Here is a 20649-nt window from a genome sequence, read left to right on the forward strand (position 1 = left end):
GATGTTGTCATGTTTGACAAATTTAAGAAGTCCATGATGGTTGAGTTTGATATGACTGATCTTGGCACATTGCATTATTTTTTGGGCATTCAAATGATACAATTTGCTAGTGCAATTTTTTTTTCTCAAAAAAGAAAAAATATGTGCAAGAAATTTTGCACAGGTTTGGTATGAAGAATTGCAATTCTGTTGGCACACCAACTGAAGTTGGCCTAAAGCTTGCTCGAAATCCTGAAGGAAAGAAGATTAACAATACCTCTTACAAGAAAATGGTGGGAAGCTTGATGTATCTAACTGCAACAAGACTAGACATTATGTATGTTGTAAGTCTCATTAGCAGGTTCATGGAGTGCCCAAAAAAGATTCATCTTTTAGCTGCAAAAAGAGTACTTTTGTATTTGAAAGGTACTGCTAGTTATGGATTGTTCTACAAAAATGGTCAAAAGTCAGAGTGAAAAGTCAGACCTTTTGGCTTCACTGTCAGTGATTATGCTGGTGATCTTGATAATAGAAAGAGTACTTCGGGTTATTCTTTTATGCTGGGCTCAGTGGCTGTTTCATGGTCTTCAAGATTTATTGAATTTATCAAGATTTTCGGGAAAGTTCATAAAAGATTCAAAATCTATTTGAAAGGCGGTCAAGAATGATGTTATTCCAAACTTCTAAGGTTCTACGGAATTAGAAACAAGAATGCTTATCGATCTTGGCACATTAGAAATAGAATTGACAGCATTACGCTAAATTGACGCAAAAAACATATTGAAATTTAAAACAAATGGAATGGAATTTTGCCAATTTCTTAATCATTTTCTACCACAATTAATATATAACTAATCTTGATTTTTGTTCCCTAGTTGTTGAAAAAATAGAAGAAAATGAGAGAGATGGGGTTTGATCCTTGATTCTCTAAAGAGTATTCTAAGTTTTTAACTATCAAGACTAAGGCTTATTTCTTAATTATTTATTTCATCTAATCCTCTATATTTTAGGGTTTTACACTTCGATTGTTTTACCTGTATTTGTATGTATGTTTAAGGGTTTTTTATATTATTATTTTTAATTTCATCTAATAAAAATATGTATTTATACAACTTATGGACAAGTCTCAAAATTATATATTTATTTTGATTTAATGTGCAATTTAATATATGGACTTTATTTTAACGCAATTATACATATGAAATTTTGATTATGGTTCAAATATATACATGAAACTTTAATTTTGATTCAGTTGTATACATTTAAAGAAATAAATACATGAATTTATTTTTATGTTGAATAAATATAATTATTTGTATATGTAATATATAAACATAAAATGATAATATATCGATAATTGTGTTAATAGTTTTGTGAGAATTGGATCAAATCAAATTTTCTTGTATAGAATTACACAAAATCAAAGTTCGTATATAAAATTACATATTAGAACAATGTTCATGTATAGTTTTGAAATTTATTCCTCAACTTTAATAAAAAAAAAGGTATTTTTATTCAATTTAAGTTTTAAAAAATAGGTACACTTTTAAATGGGTTTAAAATAATTTGAAACAAAATTAATTTAATGATAAGAAAATAATAAATTTAAAAATATTTAATTTTATTCTTTGGGTAATATTATTTAAGATAACATGAATGTATAATAGTTATTTTTAAAGTGATTTGTAAATAATGATAAAATCTACTAAATAGTAGATAAATTAGGAAATTGAAAAAAAAATACTTCTTTTATTGGTTTTTAAAATTTTCTATGCTAAAACAAAAATTTAAAATGAAAATATAGATAACATATAATCAATTAAATAAATGTTTAAATTAAATCAAATAGATAAATTATTAAATTAATTTTTTAATTAGATATTTATCTAAAATTTAATTTTTTTGTTATCTAATTAAATATTTATCTAATTTATTTTAAACAAAATTTATTCATCTAATCCAATTTAATCTATTTAAGTTAAATCTTTTCATTTATCTGATTAAATATACTTTTTAAAATATTATTCATCTAATTTAGAGTTTTTTTTCTTAAATAAAGTTTAAAATAATTAAAACAAATATATATATTTATTCTTAATAGTGAATCAGTATATGTCATACAATATAATTATAATTATTTTATTTTATTTATTAATATATTAATTATGGTTATAATTATAATTATAATATAGTTGATCATACAATATAATTATAATTATTTTATTTATTAATATATTAATTATGGTTATAATTATAATTATAATATAGTTGATGTTGCAATCACTTTTCATTAATTATTATAATTATGATTTATAAACTTATTTCAGCGTCATATATTTACTTATAATATATAAATTGTAATAAAAAAGTAAGAATTGTAATAATTTATCATAATTTTATGAAAATTGAAACTAAAAAATATTAAAGGAACTAACTTTGTTAAAAAAATTCTATAATAAGGACCACTGAGTAAAATGTGCTTTTGAGTAATCTTACATTTCATCAACCAAATACCCGAATATTACATTTTAGCCAAATGAACCAAACACCTATAATCTTACATTCTTGTAATCCTATTACGAAACGTAATTTAAGATTTGATAAACCAAGTGCACCTTAAATTTTTTATAGACAAATGAACTTTTACATTGAGGGTTGATCGTATATTTGATGAAAGAATTCCCTAAACTTTCATATCAATATCTTTCAACTAATGTTGAAAGTACTAAACTTAGTAATATATATATATAATAAGGACAAATTAATAAAATGTGCTTCTAGGTAAATTTATATTTAGTTAACCAAATAACACATTTCGATCAAATAAACCATACAGGGTAATATAAGTAATTTTACATTTCGATAATTCTATTACTAGAAGTAATGTTACATTCCGTGAACAAAAAAAAAAGTCTCCTTAAAATAAAGGGTGGTGCTAAGGGGTTGGCAAGGGATTTCAGCCCCTTAAAATGAAAAAATTCACTTTTGTCTCTTTAAAATTTTAAATTAGTAAATGATAAAATTATATTTTAACTTCCCAAAATAATAAAATTTTAATTTAGTCCTTTAAAAAATTATAAAGATATGAACTATTAAATTAATAAAATTACATTTTAATTATGATAAAATTATACAACAAGATTTTTTTTTCTATTTTCAACTTTGTTTAAAACTCATGTTACATCATCTCCTTCCTTACTCTAATTCTCTCCACCTTTTACTCATTTAATCAGCGAAGCGCAATTCAAAATATCAATTTTCATGATCTCCTCAACTTTCGTACTAAGTTTGCTCTACAATTTAGGGCTAGTTTAGCAATGCTTTTAAGAAGCACTTTTGGGATAAAAAACGCTTTTAAGATAAAAACATTATTAAACAAGACGCTTTTGAAGCAAAAATTCAAGCTTTATCTCAAAAGTATTTTTTAGAAGTATTGCTAAACAGTGGCAGGGTCAAGGGGGCAGGCAGGGGCTCTGACCCTCCTAAAATAGAAATTTTTTTTATTTAGGACATTTATAATTTATAAAATTTTAAATTAGTAATGGTAAAATTGTACTTTGGCCTGCAAAAAATAATAAAAATTTGATTTAATCCTTTAAAAATTATAAAAATATAGATTATTAAAATAATGAAATTACATTTTTACTATCATAAAAATATATAATTTAATTCCAATCCCTCCAAAAATTTTCTACCTCCGCCACTATTGCTAAACTAACCCTTATTTCACCCAATAGTCATAGGAAAAACCTATCTTCAAGTGTATCAACAATTCATATATATATATATAAATTTATTCAATTTAAAAGGAGTTCCAGTAAAAAATGCACCAACATATTGGTTTCTTGCTTGGTACTTACGCTAACAGAGCCCAAGCCTACATTTCACATTTAAATGATGACCAATTAAGTTCATAAAAATATTATCAATACCCTCAAAAATCACATCAAAATACATAAAAATCTTGACCCCATAAAATATAAAATTTGGGTTTGCAAACATTAAACCCTATTTTTTTAATAAAAAAACACAACAACAATACCAAATTTAGCTTCACAAACCAAATCCACAAACAAAAAATTATCATATATATATCAATGATAAAAAGTCTTGCCAGTTTTAATGGGTCTTGAAAAGCATGAATATAATTTTTTTATTATTTCACATAATAATTTTGCTTCAAATTTAGGTCTTATTGGCAAGGAGAGCCTTTTTCTGTCATTTCCAATTTTCCATATCTTAAATTAGATTTAAACTCATCTAATTTATAAAACAGTATATAGAATTATCCCATTGTTATGTTGAAGAAGTCATTTTAAAACTGATAACTTGATTATCTCTAATTAGGTAATTTGAAGTCCAATGGGCTCTCTTTTTTTTCCTGCTTTAAATAAAGAGAGACAGAAAAAAAGGGAGTTAATTTTATTAGTTAAAATAAATATAAATGATGACCTTATTTGAAAGACACTCTTGTGTGTGTAAAATTGCTTAAAAGAATATATAGTTTCTTCAGTCATCCCAGTTCTTGTTCCATGGGGAGCATGGATTCTTTACCTGTGGTTCATAGTCAAAGGTAATGCCATAAAATCTCCATTTTTTTGACTGATCATCAACAATGATTCATTGGTTTCATTTGTTTTTAAATGAATAATATCAGATTCAATCAATACTAATTCTCTTGATATGTTATCCTGATTCGAGATAACAGAAAAAATAAGAATTTGATCAATCATCCATTTTTTGCCAACTTTTTTCGGTCCATGGTTTGATTGAGTGTTAGGGTTTTTTTTAATTAGATTTTTCAGTGTCTGGTTGTCACACTGGGCACTGACTATATCCACAGTCTAAGTTGAATCGGAACTCTAAATGGAGGGTAATTTTTTCCAAAGTTTTTTTTTTATATACAAGAATCAATTTTAATATGTTACTTAAAAGTATCGAATTTCTTATCACTCGACTCAATTATCATTTTCAAAGAATGGTACTTGAAGCACAATTACAATGCTAGTAACTGTTAAATGTGGTTAAATTTGTGTTAACTAGCCAGATGAAAATGTGGTAATTTCTACCAGGTCGAGCACGCGTGATCAAGTAACAACAAGGGTATGGAATGATCTCCCTTCAGAACTTTTACCATCCATTGCTGATCGTTTAGGTATAATCGAGCTACTCCGGTTCCGTGGTGTCTGCAAGGATTGGAATTTCGCTTCTTCGACCGCTTCAGCCGAGATCGAAGCCTTACCAAATCGTGATCCTTGGTTCCTACTCTACGGAGAAAACAACAATTCACAATGCACGTTGGTGACTGAATCAGGCAAACAATACATCATTACTATACCCGAAATGGATGGAGCAACCTGCCTCGCATCGAGCCTAGGATGGCTCCTCTTATACCGCGAAGGCTTGATATTCTTCTTCTGCCCTTTCTCTCGTGCTCGAATTGATCTTCCGGTCCCAACCAAGTTCCCTCCTATGGGAATATCGGACCATGTAGCCGTGTTTTCAACTCCTCCAACTTCACAAGACTGTGTCGTATGCATCATTTGTAGGACCAACAAAACGGATGACTTAGAACTGTACGTGATCCACCGCGGAGCCACTTCATGGACAAAGCACAAACTCAGTTCATTCCCGAACAAAATCGAATGCGCCGCATACCACAACGGCGTGTTCTACTACTTCGACAACACCGATTTAATGGTTTGCTTCTCGATCAAGGATCGAAGCATAAGCTTGGGGAAGGTACGTTACGTGAAATCACCGAACGAAAGATGTATCCCATTAAAATTCATTTCGAATGTCGAGAAAGAAGATATGAAGAAACGATTGGATTTAGAACTGGGAGATGTTTCTACTTGTGGGACAACAGTTTCTTGTCTCAAGGCTGATAAGATGGTACCTTACGAAAATAGAGCGAATGCTAAAGGAGCTGGAACCCGTCGCCCCAAAGGGGTATGGTTTCAACCTCGTTTCCATCAAATTGATAAAATGCTAAGTTGGTGATCACTTTATGGGGTGAATTTGATTTGCAGCACTTTTTTTTTTCTTTCACAATGCTAGGTCTAGTTGATAAGAATAATATCTAGCTGCATATTGCTAGAATCTGTGTAAAATTTCTTTCCCATTTTATTCAACTCTTTTTGGTTACTTTTTAAAGTTATTTTACAAACTCTGTTTCAAAGCTCCTTAAATCGAGAAACTTAAGAGAATGATCTATGCATGCATGCTTCCAGTTTGTAGAATGGTCTATGCATGCATGCATTGTTCCAGTTTGTTCAACTGCAATTAGAGGTTATCAGTTTCTACCTATTATAAAAGTCTATTATAAAAGTAAAAATATTAAGATGTTTAATAAATTGAAAATTTAAATGCTGAAAAATTAAATATTAAAAATTTAAATATTAAATTTAAGTTATAAAATCTATTTGATATGTTACTTAAAATTAATTATGAAATATAATTAGATTATTTAATAAATATAGATTTTAAATTATGATAAAAAATATTTTATATTTTATCCTTAAATTTTAAATATTTCACCTTATTCTAAATAAAATCAAATTTGAAATTTAAAAATTTTAGAGATAATATTATAATATAATGTTAAAATAAATAAAATAAAATAGAATTAATTGAAAATATTTTGATATTAATTCTTATCTTTATATTTTTTTCGCAATTTTTATATAAAAATTCTATCTAGTTATTTTTATTTTTGATTATGAAACTTATTTTTAAAAATAAATTATTAAAAATATTAATTTTTGATGGATTTAATTTTTCCAATAGTTTGTCAAGTTGTTTAATTAATTTTTTTATCTTTCAAAAAAGTTCATTTTAAAAAATATATGTTTGATAATCGGCTATTTTACTCAAATGACCCCTAAAAATAATTATTTACGTAAGTGACCCTAGTTCAAAAACAATCACCTAAATGACATGAAATGAACAATAAAATTGGGTTATTGGGAGTAAATGGTCGGCACCAATTGGTTTTCTAACACAATCATTGGCTGATGATTGTTTCAGGGATTAAAAATAATAATTTTTGGGGTTTTGGACATTAGATGGTCGGCACCCATGTATTTTTTTCCAGATCGTATCATATTGATATACATTTATACCAGTATTTAAAAAAAAAGGGTGCTGACACACTAATGGCCAACACATCTTTATCAGATAAAAATATAATTTTTTTGGGTGCTAGCGCATTGATGGCCGGCACCCCAGTACCAAATATTTTTTGAGGTGTTGAGACACTAATTGCCGGCACTCCCTTACCAAATTTAACAAAAAAATTGGGTGCTGAAACACTAATGGTCGGCACCCCTTTTATAAATTTTAAAAAATAATTTAGTACCAGACTTTTAATACTCAGCAATGAAGCTAGGTATATATATAGGTGTTTTGTCTTCCATTTGAGATTTTTGTTTGCTTTATTAGTTGAAAACCAAAATAAAGCATATAAGTGTTTTGTTTGTTGAGGAGGAAGCAGAAATTATTGAAGATGAGTTTCTAAATTTTGTTAGTTATGTTCATCTCGATGGAGAAATAATAAATACAATTGAAGAATGTTGTGTCTTTCAAAGTCGGCAAAAAATCAGAATGAGATTCAATAAGCTTGTTTTGCTAGTGGATTTGAAACAGAATATCAATAAAAAGATAGCTACCCGTTACGGGAAACAAATGTTGAGACTGTTTTACAAATTTCTAGTTTCAACAGATCCGCTCAAGTTCTCAGAAATGGAGCTTAAAAATGATGATGATCTAGGGACAATGATAGTAATTTATTGCCCCCCTGAGATGTATAATCTCGGCCCAGATGAGTTGTTCGCAGAAATAACTGATCTGGAACTCGTTCAAGTTGTAATTCCAGTAAGCTAGTGTTTTGGAATTGATTTTGATCTTAATGTCAGCTGGGAATGTCAGCTGGGTTGTGGAAGGTCACTACAAACTCCCGAAAATCTAAACTATATTGGATGCTCATTTAAAATCCCAATCCCATGTCCTTGTCTAGAGATTCATGGGCACTATAGAAGATAGTGATGAAGGGTCTGATAATGAAGATCAATCCTACCATGATAATGAAGATTTTAGTGACCCCGATTTGGATGACATCCCTAAAGACATAAACGTTGAATGCGTGGTGGAGGGTGAATATGTACACCTCCATTCGGCCGGGAATACGAGATTCGGTATAGATATCCATAATAATCCAGTGGCCTTTATTACTGACGTAGATCCTGATGCAGCGCATGCACGCGAGTTCCCCGAATATCCAAATATAGTGCCGACTCACCTACTAGATGGAGATTCAGATACTGAAGAGTTGTTCGTATGACAAAATTTTGATAACAATAAATATAGTTTACATGCAATAAAGTAGTACAACTTGAAGTTGTCCGTCGACTACAAAGTTATGAAGTAAACACAATCTTTATATGATGGAAAATGTTGGAAAGCTTCAAGTGGCTGTAGTTGGCGTGCCCGAGCTGTATTAATGTATCGGATACAAATGTGGACAATCAGGAAAATAGAAGTTCCTCACATATGCACTGCCGCTCGTATGTTGTAAGACCATAAAAAATTGGATGCAAGAACCATATGCAACTACATCATACTATTGGTGAAAGACATGCCCACCATCCCTATATCGGTCTTTATTATGGACATGCAAGCTCGATTCAAGTACCAGGTTTCTTACAAAAAGGCATGGTGGGTGAAGCAAATGGTGATGCAGCAATTGTATGGTGACTGGGATGCGTCATACAACGAGCTTCAAGGGTGGATGGTCGTGATGTAGGAGTATGTACTGGGAACGATTACTGATTTGCAAACAAAGCCGCACAGAGGTCCGGACGGCGAGATATAACAGAGGAAATGAGTTTTCAGCCGATTGTTTTGAACGTTCGAGCCATGTGCCCTCACTACAAGTTGTTGGTGCAGGTGGATGGTACTTGACTTTATGGAAAATACACGTAAATACTCCTGATTGCAGTTGTACAAGACGAGAACCTGAATATACTTCTATCGCTTTCTCCATCGTGGAAGGCAAATCCTTCGAGTCTTGGAAATTTTTATTGAGAAATATGTGGAGGCACGTTGTCAGGAAAGACAACATCTGCCTTATATCAGATGGATCGAAGGGACTATTGGCTGTGATGAGGCGTTCAGGGGCTCTATAAAGGTCCATTTAATGCATCCAACATATCGTGACAAACTTCCACAAGGATTATAAGAATAAAGAATGGCGCAAAGAAATTATGAACATGGGTAAAAAATACTATTCCAAAATTGATATGTTCATATTTTAATTTTAATCTCTTTGGAAAACTTGTCAGTGCATAAATTTTAAAATCTATTTTAAAAAATCATCAGTTTGTATATTTTTTATAATATTTTTTCAAGATTTATCATTTTGTATTTTTTTAAATTGTCTTTGAAAATTTGTAGTCATTTTTTATATATTTTTACAAAATTTATCATTTTTCCCATAATTTTTTATAGAAATTATTTGTTCCAACTTGATAATTAACATTTTGAATATGTTGTATAAGTAGGGTACAAGCTAGAACCACAAAGATCCAGGCAACAATTCATGAGACTTGAAGCTCAGATGACATCGTTACCCCAAAATTTTCGACAGTGGTTAGGTAGAATAGAGCACTGGCAGTGGACTCAAAGTTACGATGATGAGTTTCGTTATGGTTAGATGACGACCAACCTCGTAAAGGTGATTAACTCCATTTTGAGGCGTACACGTCATTTTCCAATTTCTATAGTTTTCTCGGTAATATTGATTAGGCTTGCCACATTGATGCCAAGGATGAGGCTGAGACAAGTAAAGTAGATAAAGGCTGGGTACGTGTACGTTGAAGCCGTCTGAAAGGCCATGATAGTGAACGTTAAGAGGGTAACACGATGAACGCAGAACTGTATTCTCACAACTTTGAGACTTTTCGGGTTCAAGAATACGTCAGTCGTCACTAGAGTCGTCCGTCCAGGTTATACACAGTTGATCTATGAAACAGGCATTGCAAGTGTGGAAAGTTCCAGAGTCTTCAATATCCATGTGTGCATGTTCATACAGCATGTGCGAATGCTAACGTAAACGTTGAACAATTCATAGATGATGTTTACACGCTGCAACAGACATTTCGTGTAACAACCCAATTTAAGGCCTAGTCAGAACAGTGGTCTCAGGGCCAAAAATCCGAAGTTAAAAAGATTTTTTATTATTTTTATGTTCTAGCATTAATATATTAGTGCATGAAAAATTTGGTAAGTTAATTTTGACAATTGTGAGCCCAATTGCGAAAAGGAACTAAATCGCATAAAGTGTAAAAGTTCCAAATTGATAGCTAAAGGTGTTATTTTGATAGAGAATCAGAATTTGGGGATTTTAAAAGGCAATTAGACCCTATTAGAATAGCATAGCTGGCCATGGGACAAGGAAAATCAATTAGTCAAAGTGTTAGGTTTTGATGACATGAGCAAATTGAATAAAATAAAGAAAAGTTGTCATTTTTTCTTTTCTTCTCCTATACACCATTGAAAATCATCCATTGAAGGAGGTTTGAAAGTTCAAAATTTTCATCCAATTAGTTGACTCACAAGTAAGTGATTTCCATGTCCTTTGTTGATGATTTTTGTATTTTTGAAACCCTAGAAGTATGAGCTTTCAAATGAGGGGTCTATTTTGCAAAATGATTAAGAGTTTACGGTTTTTCTATGAATGGATTTGTAGTGTTTGCTGAGTTTTTATGGAAGAAATTGAGTCATGATTGTCTTATAAACAACTTTTGTGAAAGGTGTTAGTATGAAAACACCTAAAGGGACTATTTTGCACAAGTTGCAAAATAAGTGATAAGTGTGTGAAATAGAGAGAATTTGGAGTTTCTATAAGAGTAAAAAGAGTTCAAATAAGCTTACCAGGTGAATAAATTCAATAAAAATTGATTTTCGGGCATAGGGGTAAAATGGTCATTTTGTCAAAGTCTAGGGGCAAAATGGTCATTTTACCGAAAATGTGAATTTTCAATTGCCTAATTGTAATTAGTGACTAAAAGAGTGTATTTTCCTAATATAGATCAAGAATTTCCAACTCCGAACCAAGACCAGGAGAAAGCCAAGCAAATCGACTAAACCGACTAGTCGTGTACGTTTTGTAATCCGAGGTAAGTTGTATATAAATAATATAACTACATTGTTAATGAATGTACTGAATTATACTTGAAATTAACATAGCATGAATTGCTTGATTTTGGAATTGAGAAAGTATGATGATAATAGAGATAGCAGAGTTCCCGTTTGAACCTAGGAAATGAATCAGATATTCATGCCATGACATATGGGTTATTGTGGGCTAGTGTAAGGCATGTCTGGGACATGTATCAGCAACATCATGAGAGCCAGTGTAAGACTATGTCTGGGACATGGCATCGGTATTAAGACGAGTAATAGTGTAAGACATGTCTGGGACATGCCTCCGCTACGAAATGTGTCAGCGTAAGACCATCTCTGAGACATGGCGTCGACACGGATATGTGAAAGCTAGTGTAAGACCATGTCTGGGACATAGTATCGGCCTCGGTGATGATAGCCAGTGTAAGACCATGTCTGGGACATGGCATCGGCAACTTGCTCGTGTTTGAGGCTTATGGAATATCCGATAGTATTCCAGATGGTTCAACAGTGAAAGTAGTGATTTTAGCTTAATAAAGAAAAGTATAACCGTGTTGTGAGTGGTACAAGTACCTAATTGGTATGTATGAGATATAAACTCTATATACATGATTTATGGGTTGTATGGACGGTAATGAGTAAGTTATACTTATGCCTATCTTGGTATCATGAATATGGTGATTGTTCTTGTATATTACTTATATGCAACTTACTAAGCTTTAATGCTTACTCCATTTCCTTTTCATTTCCTTTCAGTGCCACCTAATTAGCTCAAGGATCACCAAAAGTCAAATATATTGATCACACTATTAGCCGAAGAACCGGTATAGTTGGATTTATATTTTTGAATATGGCATGTATAGGGCTTAGACTTTATTATTTTGTGCCTTTCAGAATTGGCCAATGGTAATGACTTGGGTTGGGAACCCTTCATTTTGTGTTAAGCCTTGAATGATGGTTAACACTTATTTTGATTTATAAAGATATATTATCATGGTTAATGAATGTCTGTTGTGGTTGTTTGATTATAGAAATTGTGTTTGTCTTAGTATTGGTTGGTATTTGCATGGAACTAGGTATATAAGGGTGGCAATGAGGCTTGGCAAATAGCCTCATATTGTCCACATGGGTGTGTGTTTAGGCCGTGTGTGACACACGGTCTGTCCTATGGGCGTATAGTTCAGTTGTGTGTCCCCTGCACGTAAAAATTTCAAGTCAGTATGCATGGTATTAAACACACGGGTAGAGACACAACCGTGTGTCTCAGCCATGTGGAGAACATGGTACACGGGCGTGTGCCATGGCCATGTGACATTCTGGGGATGCTGACGTCAAAAATAGAATACCCAAGTTTTTGCACACGGGTGTGTCGTGGTCATGTGAGGGACATAGGTCATCGACACGGGCGTGTGTCTAGCCGTGTGAAAACCCTTGTAGGTGAGAATTATAATTTAATTTCACACGGGTGTGGGACACGGGCGTGTTACCCTTCCACACGGGCGTGTTACCATTCCACATGGGCGTGTGCCCTATTTTAAAGGCAAATTTCTTAAGGTCGGTTTAAGGACCCGAAATGGTTTCGAGTAGTTTTCAATGGTCGATTTGGGGCTCGTAGGCCCATAATAAGAAGTTTAAAGTAGAAATTGAAAAAGTTTTTGTAACAGCCCGATTTTGGGCCTAGTCGGAACAGTGGTTTCGGGACCACTATTTCGAGGCCAGATAAAATTATTTTAGTATTATTTTATGTGTTATAATATAATTTTATAAGTGCATGTAAATTTTAGTAAGTTAATTTTAGCAATTTCTAGTCTAATTTCGAAAAAGGACTAAATCGCGTAAAAGGTAAAAGTTGTGTTTTAATACCTAAAGGTGTTAAATTGCCTTGTATCTTAAATTGGGGGTATTTAAAGTGAAATTAGGCCATTGAAAGTGTGATGGCCGGCCATGGGAGACAAAATTGTTGAAAGGTCAAAATTAGGTGAAATTTGATCACCAATTTTGACTAGTTTTATTATTAACAAATCAAAAAGAAAAAGCTATCATTTTTCTCTTCTCCTTCACCGAAATATGCAGCAAAGAAAGGGCTTTGAAGCTGGAAAATTTCAGCAACATATTTCCCTTCCTTGTAAGTGATTTTAATGTCTTTGCTTGATGATTTTTACATTTTTGGAACCCATAAAGCATGAGCTTTCATATGAGGGGTCTATTTTGTAAAATGATGAAGAGTCTAGGGTTTTTCCATGAGAGTAAATGTGTTGTTTGCTGTGTTTTTATGGAAGATTATGAGTCCTAGTTGTCTAATAAACAACTTTTGTGAAAGAAATTGCATGAAAACACCTTAAAAAGGGCTAGATTGCTATGTTGTAAAATGAGTTGTAAATGTGTGAAATAGTTGAAATTATGAGTTTCTATAGTTATGAAAATGGTTCATCTAGACTCAAGGAGTAAAGAAATATGGTAAAAATTATTTTACGAGCCTAGGGGTAATTTGGTAATTTTGGCAAAATATAGGGGCAAAATTGTAAAATTGCCCAAGTGTGTCAATTGACTAATTTGATTAGTACAGAATAAGTTGAATGTGATATTTTAGTGATGAAAATCGAGATTTGGACCTAGAACAGAAAGAAATCGATTAAGGGATAATTACGTCTTTTTTTTCACCTTTGTGGTATCGAGGTAAGTTCATGTGTAAATAATGTAGCATAATTGTTATTTTTAAGTTATTGATGTTAAATATATGATATGCTGATTTTTATCATGAAATATATGTTTTGTGGTTATTTTCGAATAAAATGCAAGTTATGTGTATTATCTGTTAAATATAAAGTGCTACCGAGTATTGGTTTCGGTATTTTACGGAAGATGGCAAGGATATGTGTTCGAGGAAAATCCTGTTTGAACCTTAGGAATAGATTATGATACAAGTGACATGTCACTAGGATGGTTGAGCATCCGAACTCGTTGAGATGAGTCCGAGTTCACTTATGGATGCGAATGTTCGAACTCGTTGAGTTGAGTCCGAGTTCGTGAGATGTAACTAGGCATCCGAGCTCGTTGAGTTGAGTCCGAGTTCACTTATGGATGCGAACGCCCGAGCTCGTTGAGTTGAGTCCGAGTTCACTTATGGGTGGGTTACATGGTAGCTTGGCTACATATGTGGCACTTATGTGCAAACTTTCCATGTATCCGAATTATATTCCGATGTGTTCAACGGGTAAATTCTACTCAAATAGAGGAATACTCGAGATGAAAGGGACGTATTGGTAAATGTTGTAAAATGGATACTTTGAACAGGTATGTACTTAACCCTCGGGTTGAAAACTCGACATAACAACAATATGGTAAGATGGTAAATGAAAATGTGATATGAATGTCTCGGTGATGATTATACAAACGATGTTATATTAATTTTGTGAACAATGATCATGAATGAGTAATTTAGCCTTGACAGATTTGAGTTACTGCAGTAGTGTAACTTTGAAAATACACTAAAAATAGTAGAAAATGAGTTAGAGGCAGAATAAAATATGAGATTAAATCTTAATGAGTCTATTTTCACATGAAAGAAACAGGGGAAGAAAAAGAATTCCATATTGTGTGATATTTGAATTCTTGTGAAACAGGGTCTGAATGAATTCGAGATCCCCTGTTCTGACATTAGAAATTCACCAAAAATTTTACAAAAATTATTAAGAGTCATACCTTACACGCATGGATTCCTTATTGAGTATATTTTTAGGGGAAATAAACGGCATTATTGTTGGAATTTTGTACAGGGATAAATTCAGTTTGTAGTGCAGAGGGGTCAGAGTGGTCATACCCTGAAACAGGGGAGACTTTAACTAATAAACTGTACTAATTGGCCCAACCAAAAATTCTAGAAAAAAATTAGTAAGTATACATACGAGTCTAGTTTCAAGAGAAATAGACAAGAACATTATTCGAGTCTTGTACTATGAGATAATTGAACTTTAGTACAGAAGGGTCGGAACTGTTAGACTGTGAATCACAGGTGACTTTGAGGAATAAACTGTACTATTTGGCTTAACCGAAAATTTTAAAAATTTTATGGAAGAAAGGAAAATAAGTCTAGTTTCAGGGAAAATTAACGGAACTTAATTCGGAGTTTCGTATCTCCAGATATAAATAATTTAGTGACCGTTGCTCAGAAAGACAGCTTGTAGTGAACTTGAGAATATGTTGTAAACATTGATAAAACAAGTTAATGAGTGCTTATTGTTTTCATATGAACTTACTAAGCGAAAGCTTACCCCCCTCTTCTTTCCCATGTTTTCTAGAGTTTCCAGGTTAGCTCGGGTTGGAGGCCGTCAGAGATATTATCACACTGTCAAGCTAACGCTATTGGTGTAGTGATTTCAAGTACTTTGAGCCTATGGCATGTATAGGAGTTTAAATATTAGAGTATGTGATATGGCTTTAACAATATGTTTTGGCCTATTTTGATTATGGGGTTGTAAATCTATTTTAATTATGCATGCATGTGCTATGGTATTATTTGATGAGTTTATAATGATTATAGTATGAATGTGGTAAAGATGTGAGTAAAATCTATGATATCTATTGCATGTGAAATTGCCATAATCATGACATGTTAGGAATGTTTAAGTACCTAATTTTGCCATGTTGTATGTTATTGTATAAGTATGCGTGTATCTATTGTGAGTGTGATAAAATGGCTTGGAAAATAGCCTTGTATTTGTCCAGGTTTTTGGACACGGGTTTGGGAAACGGGCGTGTCCCTAGCACACGGGCGTGTGCTCTATACCCACACGGGCGTATGAAGCCTTGATGCAAGAGATTTTCTAAGTTTTTCATGAGTTCTCGGTTGGGTCCCGAACCACTCCGGATGTATGTTTTGGGCCTCATAAGCCCGTATATGGGACAGATTGTATGTGAAAATAAAAGTTTTTAATTATTTGAGATTTCATGGCCCTGTTTAGTATGGAAGTGTTAGTAAAAGTCAGGTAGCACCTTGAACCCCGTCCCGGCGTCGGATGCGGGCAAGGGGTGTTACAGTTTTAACTTGGACCAAGTCTCGGTGACTTGAGGTTATTCTAATGCATGAGATCAAGTTAGGTAATGCCTTGTACCCCACCCCGGCATGGATTACGGGTATAGGGTGTTACATTCCGTATCTGGGGAAACGAGTTTCCTGTATTGTTGGATGTCTGAAACTAGGAAGTACCACCGCTTGTTTTTGAGATGCTGTCAGATCACAGTCTCTGTAGACATCTTAAAGGTCGACCACCTTCGACGAGGATTTGAAATGACATAGATGTTAGGGAGACGGGGGAACTCAAATAGTGAGGAGTGTGCCGAACATCAGGCTACAACCGATCTACTTGCCCACATCGTGTATATTAGGCCTGTCAATCTTCTAGTGATGTCGGATTGGAAGATGATGAGTCATTTTTTATTTTTTTCATGATTACTATAATTTATCTTTGTAGATCAATATTGTATTTGCAAATCAATTTTGTATCTAATGATAAAAAAAATTAAAATATGGTTGTAAAATTATATAAATTAATAACCCCAAATAGTATAAAAAATAATAACAAAACCCCGTTTGGATTAAAATTGAATTGAATTTTAAAAAATATAATTTAATTAAAAAATAAATAATTACAGAAGTAAATTAATTAAAGTTTAAAATAAATTTAATTTTAAAAATATTTAAAACAATCAAAATTAATTAAAGAAATAAATAAATTAAATTTTAAAATAAATTAATTAAAGTTTAAAATAAATTTAATTTTAAAAATATTTAAAACAATCAAAATTAAATAAATAAATTAATTAAATTTTAAAATAAATTAATTAAAGTTTAAAATAAATTTAATTTTAAAAATATTTAAAACAATAAAAATTAATTAATGAAATAAATTAATTAAATTTTAAAATAAATTTAATTTTAAAAAATAAAATAAAATTTTAAAAATCAAAATTAATTAAAGTTGAAAATAAATGAATTAAAGTTTAAAATAAATTTAATTTAAAAAATTTAATTTAATTTAAAAATCAAAATTAATTAAAGTTTAAAATAAATTTAATTTTAAAAAATAGAATTTAATTAAAAAGAATAATTAAAGAAATAAATTAATTATAGTTTAAAAAAATTTAAAAAGTGATTGGTCACGTCTGTGGGCTACGACCTATTAATGGCCAGCACTTGACATGTTAGTGGGCTAGGGAAAGGAATAGCCTGCACCTGACACGTTGACCCATGTCAGTAGGGGCGTGGGTGTAACGCCTCAAAAATCCCGAAATCCAAAAATCTCAAAATCCCGAATTTTTTTATTTTCGATTTTGATAAAAATTGTGTTTCATATTCTTATCCAAGCAATAAATTTAGTAGGTCTTAGCTAAGGTTGAGTTTGAATTAAGGGGTAAAAGAAATTATAATTTAATTATTAAAAGAATCAGGGCTAACAAGTAGGTGGACTTTTGAATAAATGAAGAAACAATTGGACACAAAAAGAGCTTGTGGTGAAGTGGCTAAGTGACGCCATATAAGGTGTAGTGAGGTGGTGTTAGTAGCTAGCAAGGGGGTCCAAGGTTCGAATCCTAGCTTAGTATTTTTAGAGTTTAATTTTGGCCTTCTAGAAGGATGGAAGTGGCGTGAAGATGGACTCCAAGGGGAGTGTTCAAAAGAGAAAATTAAGGAAAGGATCAAGGGGTTATCAGGGAAAAAAACGAGAACTTGGGCTTGAAGAATTCGGCTATAGGGCTATACATAGGTGCCGAATGGGAGGGTTGAAAAGCTAATGACGAATTTCCCTTCACTTTGTACCAGAAACCCTTTTTCTCTAAAAAGCCGAATTTTTTTTCTTTTCTTTCTTTGTGCCAAATTCTTATCCCTCATCTACTCAATATTTTCTTTGCTTTAGCCGATTCTTCTTCCTCTCTTCTTTGGTGCTGAGTAATCAATTGTTGTCATTCAAATCTCTAAGAGTCAAATACTCTTGGTGCTGCCACTACTCTTTCCACCTAGTCGATTCTAGTGTAAATGTTCGCTCTCCCCAATCGATTTTTGATAAGTATCAAGTATTCGGTCCCTTACTTCTTTCTAATCGAATTTGGTAGGGAATTAGTGTCAGATCTCGGTTTTGGATTCCTGCCGATTTGCTCTTCAGATCTGAGAAATACGCGTGTTTAGTGATCAAAGTAAAAGCTAGTAAAGGCTTGGCGTTCAGGTAAGGTTAAGGTGAGATTCCGGCTTTTGGTAAAGTAATCGATAAGTACGTGTGATTAATATTTGAGTGATATCGATTGTAGGTTTGGGCTAAGGAGATTGCATCACGCTTGCTTACTAGGTGTGTACATACACTACACACATACTATAAATCGGCAAAAGTCGAAATGACGAAATGCCGAAAAGCCGAAATTTTGGCTACGGTAGTCTTGCGAGTGCGAGAACACTCGTAAGGGGGAGACCGATAGGTTGCCTGAGGCCCACAGGCGATTCTGTAGACTTGGATTGTGATTTGGCCATATGGGCCGAAATGGGCCCGATGGGCTGTTGGGCCCATAATATGCAAAAAACTGAATATTGATCTGTGATAGGAACTTGTATATGAACATGAATATGAATGTGACTGGACATAATGGGCCATGTAAATGTGATTTTGGGCCTAATGGGCCATATACAGGTGGTTTGGGCCTAATGGGCCATATGAATATGATTGGGCTTAATGGGCCAGATACAGGTATGTGAAATTGTTTGGGATTTGTAAGGGGTTTTGGGCCTAGTATATGATATCCACATAAGACTTAATTAATATATTGCGACCGTGGACAAGTCAAAGGGTTAAGGTGTGGCAACGGGTATATGCATGTCTAGGATTGGATCTAGGAGAGCTTGGTACTTAAGCGGTCTTAATGACTCACCTCCTCTTCTCTGGAATCCTACTTGGTGCATAGTGTTCGTTCATCTTAACTCACGGGACTTGTTAATGGGCCAAGGTAAGTGGAAGCCGTAATTAAGGGGAAATTACCAAAATGCCCCTAAGGGCGAAAATGACCAAAATACCCCTAGGTGTAAAACGTAAGTTTTATGGATGTGACATGCATACATATGATATTCTGCTTAGGTTGCATATGGGTGGGAATTGTGGAACAGAGGAAGTATATGAGGATCGTATGGTTGCTTGACAATAGTGGATTCACCGACGGCTTTTAAAGCCCAATGTGTAAATGAAGGTAGTTCCACAATCGAGCTACCATGGTGTGTAGGCTGGGTGGGTCGATATTTATATCCCCACATAGTGTGGAATATATGTTTGAAAATTCTTTACGTTTTGTAGTTTAGGACTTGGTGTTGTCTTTATTGGTTCGATAGATAAGCATAAAGGTTGTACCGATGTAGATTCACTCATTTTGTCTTTTTATATTTGCGTGCTTATCAGCGAGTCAGTAATGAGGTTTGTAATCCAAGTTAATGTTACATCATTGACCCTTAAAATATTTTAGTTTTTAGATAAAACCATGGTTTTAAAAATTAGACCGACTATTTCAATAGGTTAAATTAGGAATCTATTGGTTGGCAGTTCAACTTTATAAGTTGAATTGAAAAATTTTAGAGACTGAACCAGAAAAAATCAGAAAAGAGATGGTCCAAACGGTTCAACCTCTTTTTCAGGTTTTTTAATGATGAATAAACTTTGTAACGTTTTACCTATTTAGTTAAAGGTATTGGGATTCTGGAAGGAAAATAATACAATTGATAGAATATCAAGTTGCATTCTTTAGCAAGAAATGATGAATGGCTTTTGAGAAAACAGGATTACAGATTTAAGCTCCTTTTGTATTTATGTCGAGTTTTCTTCATGTTTTTGAATAAGATAAAAAACTATGAGTTTCTAAATAACATAAAATCAAGTAATATGGTTTTTGAATAACATAAAGAATTATGAGTTTCGATTTTTTATTTCACATATGAAACGAACTAATGTTACTAAAATTTAGTAATTTTTATGTAAAATTTGAAGGTTTTTATTTCACCAAAGATTGCTATAAATAATTAATTTATTAAAGAGTATACCTTATAATTATTTGTTGTTACCATGCTATTATAAATGATAAAATAAAATATAAAAAATTCGCCTTCTATTAAAATTGGCTATTAAAATAAAATATTATTAGAGGATTATCATACTGTATGTAAAACTCATTTTTATATTCGTGATTGTGACCTGTTTGTAAGAGAAGAGGTGAGGCTAGATTGAAGTAAATATATTAGGCATTGAAATATTCTTAATAACAATATTATATTAAAATTATTATTAAATATTATAAATAATTAGATTAAGAATTATTAAATTATATTTAAGAATAAATATGTTAAAATATGACTAAATAATTTATTATTTTTATTAAATTATATTTAATAGTAATCTTATTAAAATTGAATAACAATAACAATAATCATCTACTTAACAAAAAATTCTACTAATGGTACTCTAG

The 20649-nt window shown here is 32.2% G+C and overlaps 1 protein-coding gene across 1 annotated transcript; it reads left to right on the plus strand.

The window, feature by feature from the left end:
* The first annotated feature begins 4421 nt into the window (after nucleotides 1–4421).
* On the plus strand, nucleotides 4422–6126 carry LOC107939351 (F-box protein At3g56470). Its single transcript, XM_016872682.2, has 2 exons — nucleotides 4422–4552; nucleotides 5052–6126. The coding sequence occupies exons 1-2, from the start codon at nucleotides 4512–4514 to the stop codon at nucleotides 5980–5982; spliced, it is 972 nt and encodes a 323-aa protein (XP_016728171.2). The 5' UTR covers nucleotides 4422–4511; the 3' UTR covers nucleotides 5983–6126.
* The last annotated feature ends 14523 nt before the right edge of the window (nucleotides 6127–20649 follow it).

The sequence above is a fragment of the Gossypium hirsutum genome, chromosome A12 (assembly GCF_007990345.1).
Source record: "Gossypium hirsutum isolate 1008001.06 chromosome A12, Gossypium_hirsutum_v2.1, whole genome shotgun sequence".
NCBI lineage: Eukaryota > Viridiplantae > Streptophyta > Magnoliopsida > Malvales > Malvaceae > Gossypium > Gossypium hirsutum.